The 14070-nt window shown below is 32.7% G+C and overlaps 1 protein-coding gene across 1 annotated transcript in view; it reads right to left on the bottom strand.

Annotated features, from left to right (window-relative positions):
- Positions 1-1782: 1782 nt before the first annotated feature.
- Positions 1783-14070, bottom strand: part of LOC126815056 (membrane-bound transcription factor site-1 protease) — a 40834-nt gene continuing 28546 nt past the window's right edge. Inside the window, exons 17-30 of the mRNA XM_050540588.2 lie at positions 11282-11329; positions 10409-10591; positions 10159-10235; positions 9369-9464; positions 9037-9116; positions 8728-8763; positions 8259-8415; positions 7730-7810; positions 7092-7135; positions 6740-6817; positions 5793-5936; positions 5562-5684; positions 5144-5270; positions 1783-4862 (exon numbers count right to left, since the gene is read on the bottom strand). Of these exons, the coding sequence (XP_050396545.1) occupies positions 4550-4862; positions 5144-5270; positions 5562-5684; positions 5793-5936; positions 6740-6817; positions 7092-7135; positions 7730-7810; positions 8259-8415; positions 8728-8763; positions 9037-9116; positions 9369-9464; positions 10159-10235; positions 10409-10591; positions 11282-11329 (1587 nt within the window). The 3' untranslated portion in view covers positions 1783-4549. The remainder of the gene's footprint in view (positions 4863-5143; positions 5271-5561; positions 5685-5792; positions 5937-6739; positions 6818-7091; positions 7136-7729; positions 7811-8258; positions 8416-8727; positions 8764-9036; positions 9117-9368; positions 9465-10158; positions 10236-10408; positions 10592-11281; positions 11330-14070) is intronic.

Below are 14070 nucleotides of genomic sequence, written 5' to 3' on the forward strand. Positions count from 1 at the left end.
ATGCACATGGTAAATACAATGCCTGACATTACTGGTACTCATCTAACCAATGTCTGATCTGATCTAATGTTTACAAACATCCAGTATAATTAGAGTATCTAATATTATATGAATGTATATTTGAAATCAACCCACAAAAAATCAAACTATTCAAACTAATCTATCAAAATTTTGCTTCATATCTTTCTCAAAACATTGTATTCGCAAGGAAATACCCCAAGGTATGAAAAATCTGTAAGAAGTCATGTTTGTATCACGTGACTTGGGTGCCGCAGTACCTAGCAACGGGTGCGAAGCCAAAAGAGAATTCATTGCATATAAAAGATGATGTCTTTCATTGATGTCCATATATCATAAATATCGAAGCCTAATTAAATTCTTGGATTATCCATTGTCGATGTCTTTTTCTGTGGTTTTTATCTCAGACAATCTTGGCGTGCAACCTTTGATGTCACTCGAGCAGACAGCCCTTAATCTTCAGGCTGCCAGTTAGTTACACCCTCTCATTTTTGTCCTATTCGTGCTTCATGGGTGTTTTTCAAGGAATCCAGTATTTTTCTAGAAAGACTGGGTGTCTCCACTTACCATATATAGTATTGGAAATAACCACCCAATAAATACTTTTGTGGAAAAGTATAGAGTAGTAGTAGAGACTGGAGAAGCCAATAGATCTGTGCAGCTGCTGGATCAAATACTGATCCTTTTTTATATCATTTACACCCAAGTCTGTACTTCTGTTCAGCAGAAACTAATCCATCTTCTAAAATTATAATCTACGATTGTTTTAAAAACATGCATTATATCATTTTAAGATTAAACCTAAAACTTCATTTGATTTAAAATTTGTGTAGTTTCCACATGTACTTATAAAAAATGTGAAATACAATACTATCAAATGAATTAAATAAAAACAATTATATATATATACATATACAGATAAAAATTGCACAAAAAATTGATTTAATAATGTATATCTAATATACCAAGTCATATCAAGCTCATCTCATCATTTAGCTTAAAACTTGAATTTCCAATTTCCTTCATTTATCAGTTATCAGAAAAGGATTTATTTTATGATTTCAATGAAATATATTAATATGAGAACTACTTGGACATATTGTTATTAATTTATAAAAACCAACAACTTTCACTCTCTGCATGGAGTTAAAACATACTATGGTCATCTGTAAACTTATTGAATCTTAAAACCCTCCATACTTCTCAAATATGTTTCAAAACTCTAATTATTAAATTATATTGGCTACCAAAATAACATTTGTTTACAATAAGTGACATTATAGAGTGATTAACAATGGGTATTATTTTCAAATACTGAAAGTACCCAAGAACCTGTTACAATTTCTAAATGAATATGCATATTAGTATGATTAAAAGCTGATAAATGATGAACAATTATTCTGATTCTGGCTTGCATAGACTCATTGCCATTTTCTTTAATAAAAAATTACCAAAATTAATGCACAATAAAACATGTATGTACCGGTAGTGATCACCCTCAAGATCTTACTCTCCATCTGGTTTCTTGAACGCTTTCTCGCTAGCTAATCTCGCTAGCTAATATCATCCGTTACTATTATAAAACTTAATTAGTATAATAAACAGAGTTACCTCCTGTTAACCGTTAAACTAAGAAATGATCTTGACCTTCATAAATTATGACATAAACCATTCATGTGGTCATGCTGGTGAATTTGATACCACATATATGGGGGTGGAGCACGGTGACGAAGCGTGATGGGCGAACATACACACACACATATAAACTTTGATTGTATTTAATATAGATTACTATGTTTACAGTCACATGACTCACAACAATAAGAAGACACCTCATATGACCATATGAGTAGTTGGTGGTCAAAATGATCACATGTACTAATATTTATGTAAAAACTAGAAATGTAACATTGAGTGACTGAGTATACTGAGTGGAATTCATAACATAATTCTAACTGTAAACCTCAATGCATGTATGACTTATTTCTTACATATGCTTCCCTGGTAATAAATTCCTACTATAGTGCTTGCAACATAAAGAAATACATGTACCTCATATAAATTTGCATTTTTACATGTTCAAACAGCCAGTCTGCTTTATGTAAGTAAGAAGTTACAGGAAAGTAACTTACTGTAAGCATATTAGCACATGCATTACGAGGTAGTTAGAGAATTATATTGTAAATCCCGCTCCATTTGTGTATCAGTCATCTCCACTGATGTAAAAATGTCATATGAAAAATGTACAAAAGGATTAATGACTATTTACAAGATAAGTTGCCAGGCAACTAAACATGCTCCCACAGCAGCTAAATCGTCAACAAGGGTTGTTGCATATTTATTCTTTTGTAGGTAATTGGGACATTTGAAAAACAATTTTATACAGATTAGATTATAATTTTTGTTGTTTAGGGGTTCAATAGGTTATTCTCCGGTTTCCTCCCACTGCTAAAGACCCCTATGCGCAAGCAAATTATGGAAATAAAATTGAACCATATGTTAGTCCTGAAATGACCAAGTTTGTGTTGAGTGGACGTTAAACCCCATTTCTCTCTCTCTCTCAATAGGTTATTCAAACTGAAACAAGGGCCTTAACTCTGGAGGTAGTTTACAGAAATTTGTTTTGCTAATTTAAATAATGCATATAAATTTCATACACATCGGCTGAAAACTTTTGTCAATCGAATGTTTACAAGGTTCAACAAAGTAAAACAAAGGCCAAAACTCTAGAAGCAATTAAGAGAAATTGCTGAAAATAAATAGTCTTCTTTGATTCACTAATTTAAATGACGCATATAAATTTCATACAGATCGGATGATAACTTTTGTTCACAAGGTTCAATAAGGGCCATAACTCCAGAAGAAATAAATGGAAATTAGTGATATTAAATAGGGGTCTTCATCAAACTAATGTAAACAACGTATATCAATTTCAAAACAATCAGATGATAAATGTAGTCTAAAGAGTGTTCACAAGAAACTTTGGATATTTAGCCCATGAATATCAGTACATATTCCATACGTGTCTATCCACCAGCGGTTGCCAGGCAAGATAGCCCACATTTTGCAAGAGATGGAAAGAGAACACGCTAAAAAAAAAAGAAAAAAAAGAGAGCGTTTTTTCATACAATCAGGGGCCATAATCCAGGAAGTTATGGTCTGAAATGTGCGAATATCGAAATGGACTGAATATTTGGGATATAAAGATATATTTTAAGTTTCATCAAAATTGGATAAAAATTTGACTTCTAGTGTGTCTACAACCTTGGTATTACATACTTTTACACTATTTGCATACAAGAAGCAGCCATTTTGTCCAGCAGTTTCGGTTGGATTTTTACGAAATTCGAACTCAAGCTTATTGCGGGTATACCAAGGATATATTTGAACAGTTTTTAAAATTGAATACAAAGTTTGACCACTAGAGGGTCTACAAGCCAAATACGTGATTTTTCGAACAATCAGGAGCCATGATTCAGGTAGTTATACGCTCGGATATGTTCAATTATCAAAAGGAACCGAGATGTTTGTGATATAAACATGTATTTCAAGTTTCATCAAAATCGGATCAAAATTGTGACCTCAAGAGGGAAGACAACCTTGATATACCGTACTTTTACACTATGTGCGTACGAAGAGCAGGCATTCCGACAGTGTCGGTCCGACTTTCACATAACTCGAACTCAACCATCATTATGGTGTATATTGTCCTCTAGAGGGACCACAAGTTAAAAACGTGATTTTTCGTACAATTAGGGGCCATATCCCAGAAGGTTATGATACCATAAGTGCGAATATCGAAAGGAACAAAGATCTTTGGGAGATAGATCTATATTTCACGTTTCGTCAAAATCAGATAAAAATTGTGACCTGTCCTCAGGACAGACAGGGGTGACGACAATATACATCCATGTATAAAAATTGCGAAGCGAAGCTAATCCTCGAACAACAAATACCATTGTTATGATAATAATAATCTATGCCACATCTTCTCAAAACTTCAAACAATGATAATTTCGCTCTGAATAAAGTAATTTGAATGAAAGTTTCAAAATATTCATTTTGCATTATCTATTTTTGAACTATTATAGCAAGAACAGCCAGCTCTTTATCTAAATCTTACATAATGTCTATTTAACCAGTGAATCAATTTAAGAGATGTACCAGTAGCATCACTGGCACACTACCCTTTCATTAAAGTTTTTTTGTTCTTGTGTCTTATTGGCTATATACAAGTATACACAACAATTAGCTTTTAACAATACACTGCATATGGTTCCATTAATTTTACTCATCAACAATAATGAATTAATATACTGAATTTTACCCTGTTATCTATATAGAACATTCTGGATTAACACTATGATTCTGGCCATAATTTTTAAATTATACAATATTATTGCATGGTAGTTTAAACAACAAATTCCCTTGCATTATCTTACATAGTAGATTATCATCATTTTGAAGTTACTTCCTTATATTTTGAACACAGAAAAGGGTTCCATAAATAAATTCACATATCACAGATTATTCAAACACCAGGAAGCTTCGCACCATAAATCAACTGCTGAAATTTCCGAGAGCGAGGCTTTGTGCGTTTTCGTTTTGGTCGTGAACGACTCTGATAGTATTGGTTGAGTAGAAATAAGACTACAAGTCCTGTGCCTATAAAAGCTAAAATAGGATAAACATTAGATGACTCCTGTAAGACAATAGGTCCATTTAAAGGTTGTTCTGGTAATAAACCAGGTTTAATATCAATCAATTCATCTCTTTCCTTTTTCATCATTGGTAATGGTGCTTCAATTCCTACAGACATTAATTTCTGTGGTTGGTATAAATTCCTGAAAGAAAAAATATGAACAATGATCTTTTCTTTGAGTATGTGTATTTATATTTAAATGATTTACTCTTTCAGATGAGAAAGGGAATTTCATTGCCTGGAACATGTCAGCATTCTCTCATTTAGATTCAACTTGACAAGAGTCTCCTCTTTTGTTTATGCACAAGCTATACTACAACCAGGTTCAATCAACTACAAAATTTCTCAACAAAACGTAAATAATCTATATATAGCCAAACTAGAAATTATGTTTAAACATAAAATAGGTTAATAGAAACTTACGTTGGTGCTGATTTATTGATGGGATGTGGTGGTGCCCATATTAAACTAGGACAAGGGGGTAAAGGTCGGGATATTGGGGTTCCAAGGTTACCTTCTATAACTTTAGAATAACGATGCAGATGATTTCCTGTAAAACATACAAATTTCAATAGTTAAAAATTCCTCTTATTGTCTTTCTTCACATTATATATTCCTTAAAAATATATATATATTAGGAAATAATTCAAATGTTTAATTTACTAATATGCAGTAATTGTTAACATAAAACAACCACTGCAAACACAATAGTAACAAGACCTTATAGTAATAGATGGGAGTCAACACTTTGTAAACTCTCTCTAACATTCTGCATCTTAAACCTGCCAAATAAATTATTTGACTTGGTTCAATATTAAAGTCATACTGACATTCCACCTACCTTCCATTCTATCAGGTAATTCAGCAGGTGATGGAAGACGTATTTTATCTAATGATGTAAACATTGAAGGCATATTATCATATGCAGTATATTCTAACAGAGCACTTAATAACCAGAAACAATCTGAAACACAAAACAATATAAACATTCACATGAATTATCAAAGCCACCATTTTCCCCTTGAAAATATACATTTGAACAAATTAAATATAATTAACTAGAAATTTGTACCTTTTTGTAGATGACTAGTATCTAAACAGTTTGAATCACCATATAATACAACTCTACCACCAGTCAATTTACTATGTGTTTGATATAAACCTAATATAGGTACATTCTCAGCCATTTGTGTCTCAGCTTTTAACACTTCATATCCTGAAACAAACAATACACCTTAATTAAGATAGGTTGCCAGGCAACAAAACATACGCCCACAGCAGCTAAATCGTCCCAGCTGTCGATCAAGGATATCACATATTTATTCTTTTGTAGGTAATCGGGGGCATTTACAAGAAAATTCCATACAGATAAGCAGATTATAATTTTAGTCGTTTGAGGGTTCACAAGGTTCTACAAACTGAAACAAGGGCCTTCACTCTGGAAGTCATTTCCAAAATTGTTGAAATTTGGCAGGCTTTTTCGTTTCACTAATTTAAATTATGCATATAAATTTCATACAGATTGGATGATAACTTTTGTTGTTCGAGCGTTCACATGGTTCAACAAAGTAAAACAAGGACCATAACTCTAGACTAATAAACGAAAATTGCTGAAATTAAATAGGCTTCTTCATCGCACTAATGTTAACAACATATATCAATTTCAAAACAATCAGATGATAAATGTAGTCTGTAGAGGGTTCACAAAAAATTGGGGATGGCGGACTGACAGACAGAGGGGAAAGCAATATACGACCATATTTCCATGTGGGTGTGTAAAAATGAATGAAGTAACACAGTAACAAACTAATTTATTTTCTATGATACAAGTTCCTACTGCCTTGGAGAATTGTTATGTGACTTGCATTCAAAATTGGTTCTAAATTCCTACCCAAATGACAAATGGTATCAGAACCACAGACATTACATCAAAGAACAAACTACAAGAACTGATGAAATAAGATGGTTTAAAAAACCAATGGGAACAATATGTTGATAAAAATGAAGATGCAGTGTTACCTTGATTTTTTAGAGTATGTGTAACTAGGACACCAGCATCAGGAAATCTGGCTATACTAGTCCCTGATGCATAATACACTGTAAATAAAAATAAATATGTTACTTCACTGCAGTGAGTGCAGTTATCCATTATTGATATGGATAGGATACTCAATTATAAATCCGGAATATTTCAAATGTCCTGATTAACGAAGTCACTTTCTTATTAAGTTTGTGCATGTTTTGTAACCAAATATTCTCTGCATTACTCGATCATTATTCTTGAGGAGATTGAGCAAATACAATCTTAGACTTGATGAGTCTTGATACTCTAGAATATCACTGATATATATTGTGTAATAGTAGTACTTACTATCATGATCTCCCATACTAAAATCACCTTCTAAAACTTGATCACTATAATAGAAATAGAAATATGATTATTACAAATCTAATATTGCCCAAATTTTTAAAAAATCTGTTAAAAACTGTAGGTCTTCTAGCACTCCCAAGGTTTTTAGAAAAGGGGAGGGAGGGGGGTAACTCAGGAACGGAAGGTCACAGAACGGTGAATATGTATATGGTTCTTCACACTAAATATGAAGAAAAAAATGTAGCCTGTATCCTGTTCACAAGCCAATTGCTGACGCACAAATGCGATAGCATAACACGCCCACACTAAAATGTAGGCCTATAAAAATCTGCAAAAAATTGTAGTCTCTTTATTACATTAACAACAATATAATGATGACAAGTGTCGTAGGGCATGTTCACTGAGTCGTCACACAAAACTTAAACTTTTGGTACAGGACATAATTTCATTATTAGAACATCTATAGCAGAAATAGGCCCAATTACAGGATAAAATTTAATTATTAGAATAGCTGTAGTAGAAATTTACTTAGTAAGCCGGGTGACCATGCTGACCATAGAGACCATAAACAAATGGATTATCCTACCAAATATTATCAAGTTCATAGATATTTAAAAACAAATCAGTGGAATAATTACCTGAAAGCCATACCAAGTGGTGATAATAGATCGTTAATAGCTGGAATATTGGCACCTCCTGTATCAGGCATCCACCATTGTCTAAAATAACAATTAAAACTTACATGAAATCAACTAAAATCAGAGAGAATAGGGTTTAACATCCACTCAAGATTATCATGGTCATTACATTGATATTCATACCAGTACATGTATCTCTATTTCAATAATTCATGTTCTTTTAAAGTTGGAGGTCACCATTCACCTCCTCACATACAAGCCTGGGATCGAACCCAATTTCTTGTACGGATAGCACACTTTATGATTTACAGTGCACTTTGTTAAGTAGAATGGAATTGAACTGGGAATGATGTCGCATAAACATACTATTTCAGTTAATTTGAGACTAACATGGTTTGATTTATTTTATTTTTTTATGGTTTTGTGTGACTGAAGCAATTTTACATTTGCCATTATTAAAAACTTTTCTTTGAAGACATCTCATTTTTGAAATTTCAAATGTATGTTTTAAAACTTTACTATTTCTTACCTGGTATTTTCATCATAAAATTTAACTTTTTTCATGACAGAGACATTATACCAGTCACCAAATATAATAAGGGATAAACCATTATCTATATCTCTCTTTAACTTAGTTACTTCTTCAGGAAAATACTCTTCTTCAGCATCAACTAATAATAGGGTACCTAAAAACAGTCCACATTATATGTTTTAGTTAAGTGGATGGCGAGTTAGCAAAGACTGTTTAGATACAATATAACTAACTCTTAGACACAGTACACATACAACTAACTCTAACTAACAAAGTGACTAAAGGCACAGATTAGATGTAGATTTCAGAAGCCACAGATACTAGATAGAAAATAAGTCACAAGATTACAATCTGGCAAACTATATTTAATGATTTTGTTGATATATCAAAAAATTTAGAAATTATTTCTGAATAATATGTTCATCATTTAAATATTTATGTAATTCAAATATTCTGTTTTACCTACCATACTGACTAGCATCAAAACAAGTGAAAGGAGAACCTGAAAAATAAACCCCAGTCATACTAATATGATTCTAATTTTCATAAGAAATTGAAAATTATACCACTGCAAAAAAAAGGAATAGTGGTATCACAAAGTGAGAGCTTAAAAAAAGGACAAAAATAAAACTGAAAGAGTGTGTTAATAAAATATGTAAGGACTGCTTACAGTCTACACAGCAAATAACAATATTCACCAATATTAACATTATCCTATACATAATATAGGAATTAAGAGTTCCAAACATAAGTATAAAAAAATAACTAGACCTACCAAGAACTTCAACAAAATAACCATTATTTCTAAGATGTTGGTACATATCTTTAAAATTAGTATGAATGTGATCTCCATTCCTTAAAAAAATAGATACAATGTGACATATTGACTTACAACTTAGAAATAGATACAATTTGATATACTGACTTAGACGTATACAATTTGATATACTGACTTAGAAAGAGATACAATTTGATAAACTGACTAACAAATAGATGCAGTGTAATATATTGACCAAAATATTTGAGATAAAATAGTATAGCTAAACACTATTTAAGTCAATAAAATATCTAATATTATAACAATGAACTTCTACCAATTGAACTTACCAATCTAAGGGGTCATTTTTCATACGTAAATTATCTCGAGGAAAGTATCCAGCAGGATAGCGTAAATTATGATATTGATCCCATAATATCCGTTTACTGAAAGAATTCAATAAAAGTTACTTTGGATATATATGTTTACAAAAACAATTGTTTCAATGGAGACTGAAAGCAACCACTCCATAGACTATAAAAAAAATGTTTACTTAAAGATACATTATGGAAGATTAGATAAAGAGGATCCACAAGCTAAAAACGCAATTTTTCATACAATCAAGGGCCATAATTCAGGAAGTTACAATCCGATATGCACGAATATTGAAAGGAACCAAGATGTACTTCAAGTTTCGTCAAAATCCATGAAAATTGTGGCCTCTCAAGGTTCCACCTTAATATGCCATATATTTACACTACTTGTGTATGAGAGGTGGCCATTTTGTCTGGCAGTTTTGGTCTAATTTTCACGAAATTCAAATTCAGCCTTCATCAGGCGATATATTCGAAGGTTTTTTTTAATCGGATAATAATAGGCTGTATAAAAATTCCATGTGTTTTAAGGCTTTATTTCAACATATTTTAAACATAAACTATCGCTTTAAAATCATTTGATGCATCTAGGAGCTAGACTGAAAAATGTGAAGAACGATTATGGATGGCAACCAAAATGTATAGATCCTATATACAACCAAATATGATCAAGACGTGTGAGTAAAGGTTGAGAAAAATGCTGGACAATATGAAGTATGTTCAGAAACAAATAAATAAGCTAATGAGCTATATGTGTAATCTCTACCTTTTTGGTGGAGTAGATATAATTTTAACTCTAATGGGTAGTTTTATTGTGGATTTCTTCGAGTCAACATCTTCTTCCTAGCAAAAATATGAGAGATAATATTTTTAAAAAATCATTTATTATTGTGACAGACTAGCAGTATAGCATCATTAATATCTTTTACATCTAGGAATAATAAAAAAAAATATCAGATTTTAAAATGATTTTCTTTTTTTCAAAACACAAATTCAATAAATAAACCAATAATTACCTCTGAAGCCGTCTCTACCGTAAGAGTAACTTGCCCTTGCGCTATTCCTTCCCAGGATGCAGCAGATTTAGCAACAGAAATGGAAACGGCAAGAAATCCTGACCATGGCCATAATGTTTGAGAATAGGAAAAAGATACTTCGATATTACTTCCAAAATGTGGAGAATAAGGTTCCCATTTTGGCTGAAAATGAATAAAACAATGTTTATTTAGTCACACAATATAAATATCAAGATCTTATGTATAGGGTTAGTTGAAAAAGGAAGTTGCTGAGAGCTATGTCGATAAACAAATTCAACAATACGTGAAGTAACAACCTTTATCAGAATATGTGTTAATGTAAACATATACAGGATTTGTGAGGAGTAGATGAACAGAGCAAATCATGGTGCAACTATAAATTGCGTGGTTTGAGCAATAAAGGAATCCCTTGCAAACTACTATATTGTAAACGTTGAATCTTAAATAAAATCTCGCAATTCAATACGCGAATCGGGAGATGAATCGTGTTACATCGATTCAATAATATATTGTGCCAGCAATATATTTTAGAGATTTATTCACATGACAAACCAACTCTCTAGATCATTGGATGATGCAGATTTAATTTAAAAATGGAGTAGCGAGGCTGAGTCTCAAAATACAAGTAACATTGCTACGACAATAAACAATCTATGTCAAAACATTAAACAGTGTAACATCGCTCAGAATAAAATTTTGAATATATTAATTTTGAATTATAGCAAGAACAGCCAGCTCTTATCTAAATCTTACATAATGCATCTTTAATTAAAGGTTAAATAATCAGACTGACTAAAAATTTTCTGATAAAATGCAAATCATACACAGTTACTATAATAATACAATACTCACTTTATCTACTATAACACCTGATACACCCATTCCATTTAATATAGTTACCTGTAAATATAACACAAAAACATTTAATAGTCAACAGAAAACATTTTTTCATGTTTAGGATTTGGGAAGTGTGCACAATATATATATCAAAACTCAGTCAATTTAATCAAACGGTCAACTTCTTGGTCTTACACAACTATTGAATGAAGACTAGGTATTGATGATAAACAAATGAAATATTAACGGTAGAAATAATTTATCATGATCAGCTACTCACGACTTTAATCCTGACTACCGGTAAAAGAGAAACAATAATTCTTGTTTACTTTATACTATCCAAACAACTGACAATCAAATGATGGCGTCCATTGCCCTGCCCACTACACGCGTCTTAGCAATACCTAGATTGTAGCCATTTAGATCTATCAGTAAAATAATACAATAGCATTTGTAATATCAATCAAAGAAACAATGATTTTGTTAACTACAAACAACTTCATAAAGCATACGGTGACAAATCACCGGTAGATAATTAAAGATACCGGTAAATTATAACAATGGATCATCAGTGAATCTATGTTGCATGAAAACTATCGGTAATTTGAAATGGTTAGATGTAAAATTTACAGCAATGTATAGAAACCAACAAACTTTCCATCAAATTTTAAAAAATTATTTATTCAGAATGGCTACGAGACGAACCGCTAAAAAGTATGGTAACAGGGTGTCGGGTTGTGAATTAAATTTGGGTGAGTCGAACTTGGTAAAAAAAAGTGCACCTAATACACTGAAAAATATTAATAAACACCTTTATAATTTATTTTTCGTAATGAAACTACATCTTTTAAGAAATACCCATATAGAAATACCCATCTACAGTGGCACTCCCTTGCAATTTCGCTGTCATACGAAAATCATTGCTTACCATATAAGGCCCTACTTACTACGAAAATCGTAAAATCTTTGATTTTCGCACGAATTGTGTGCTAAAGATCACATAGGGTAGGCAAATAACAGACACGATAATACGCGGAAGTGGGCTATACCTTCTTACAAATGATTAAACTGCCAGTGTAATTTTAAAATACCATGATAAAATGAAATGATATTACAAACTATTCTTATCAAGAATGTTTCGATTTCGTTTTCTATTGTACAAATGAAGACAGGTAATTATTGAGAAATGTTACTGATGTAAAGTTGAAGCCAGTACGGGAATTAAATATGAAAGAGAGCATTGGTACTGCTGCAATATACTTTCGTAATCCTGGGGGTTGGGGCATGCACCAAAACAAATAATTGTTGTCTTTACGGTATAAGGAATAAATATGAAAAGTTCCAAGATGATCCATTCAGTATTGCAGCCTGTAGATGATTAACATAAAAATTGGGCGTGGTTCGAACCCGGGATGTGTGTGGGTGTGTGTGTGTGTGTGTGTGTTAGTGTGTGTGTGGGGGAGGGGGGGAGTTTGGATGGATATGGAACAATACAAACAGGTACAACCCTTTGATGGGTCATGCCAAATTGGATGCAAGTCTGTTAATAATTGCAACCTGTAGATTATTTAGCCCTATTTACAGAAAATAGTAGATGTCCTTAGGGTATACAAAGTTCAAAGCAAATCCATTCAGAATCGTGGCCTTCAGATGCTAAAAATGAAAAATGGACGTGGCTTGACCCCTGGAGGTAAGGGCATGCACCAAAATCAATAGTTGCCGTCCTTAGGCTATAAGGAATGCATACGTCAAGTTCCAAGATAATCCATTAAGAATTGCGGCCTGTAAACGATAAACACAAAATTGGACGTGGCTCTGCCCCTGGGGTTGGGACATGCACCAAAATCAATAGTTGCTACCCTTAGGCTATAAGGAATACATATGCCAAGTTCCAATATGATCAATTAAGAATTGCGGCCTATAGGGTATAAAGAATAGGTATGCAAAGTTTCAAAAATTGGTCATGGCTCTGTTCCAGGGGGTTGGGCATGCACCAAAAAATAATAGAGGTCCTCCTTAGGATATAAGGAATAAGTATGAAAAGTTTTCAAGATGATCCTTTAAGAATTGTGGGTGATTAGATGGCTGAATGGTTAGCATGTGCGTGTTGTATCATAAGGTCTGTCACAGAGTCAACTGGTGTGTTTTTCTCCAGGTCCTCCAGTTTCCTCCCACTGCTAAAGACCCCTATGCGCATGCAAATTTTTGAAAGTGCCTTTCCCCTGGGGGTTGGGCATGCACCAAAAACAATAGGGATCATCTTTAAGGTAAAAGGAATAAGTATGCAAAGTTTCAAGACAATCCATTACGAATTGCAGCCTGTAGGCGACCCACAGACACGCAAATACACACACACACATACACCCACCCATACATACATACATACACACAGACAGGGGCGATGGCAATATACGTTCTCATTATGAATGTGGACGTATAGAAATTAGGACCACCTAATTTTTTGTACTTAACATAAACATTATTCAGAACATTATGTTATGCTACATGACATAAGAAATATTTCCAGTTGAAATCCATTAAAGGGAATGAAAACTTAATGACCTTATTTCTTGAAGCGGACAACTTCTGGTGACCCAATTCTGGACTCAGTTAACCCCAACTAAAAATGTCCGATGTGTAAAAGTTTGAAATATCATCCCTGATTTATTGGAACTGGATTAATCAAGTACCTCGGAAAATGTACATGTATATAGTTAAATATGATATTTCTAGTCCATTTAGACGTTATGCTGTTTGGTATTATGGTTTGTGGTAGTTTTTGACTGGTAAAATTTGGTATGTAT

This window comes from Patella vulgata, chromosome 3 (genome assembly GCF_932274485.2).
Source record: "Patella vulgata chromosome 3, xgPatVulg1.2, whole genome shotgun sequence".
Classification (NCBI taxonomy): domain Eukaryota; kingdom Metazoa; phylum Mollusca; class Gastropoda; family Patellidae; genus Patella; species Patella vulgata.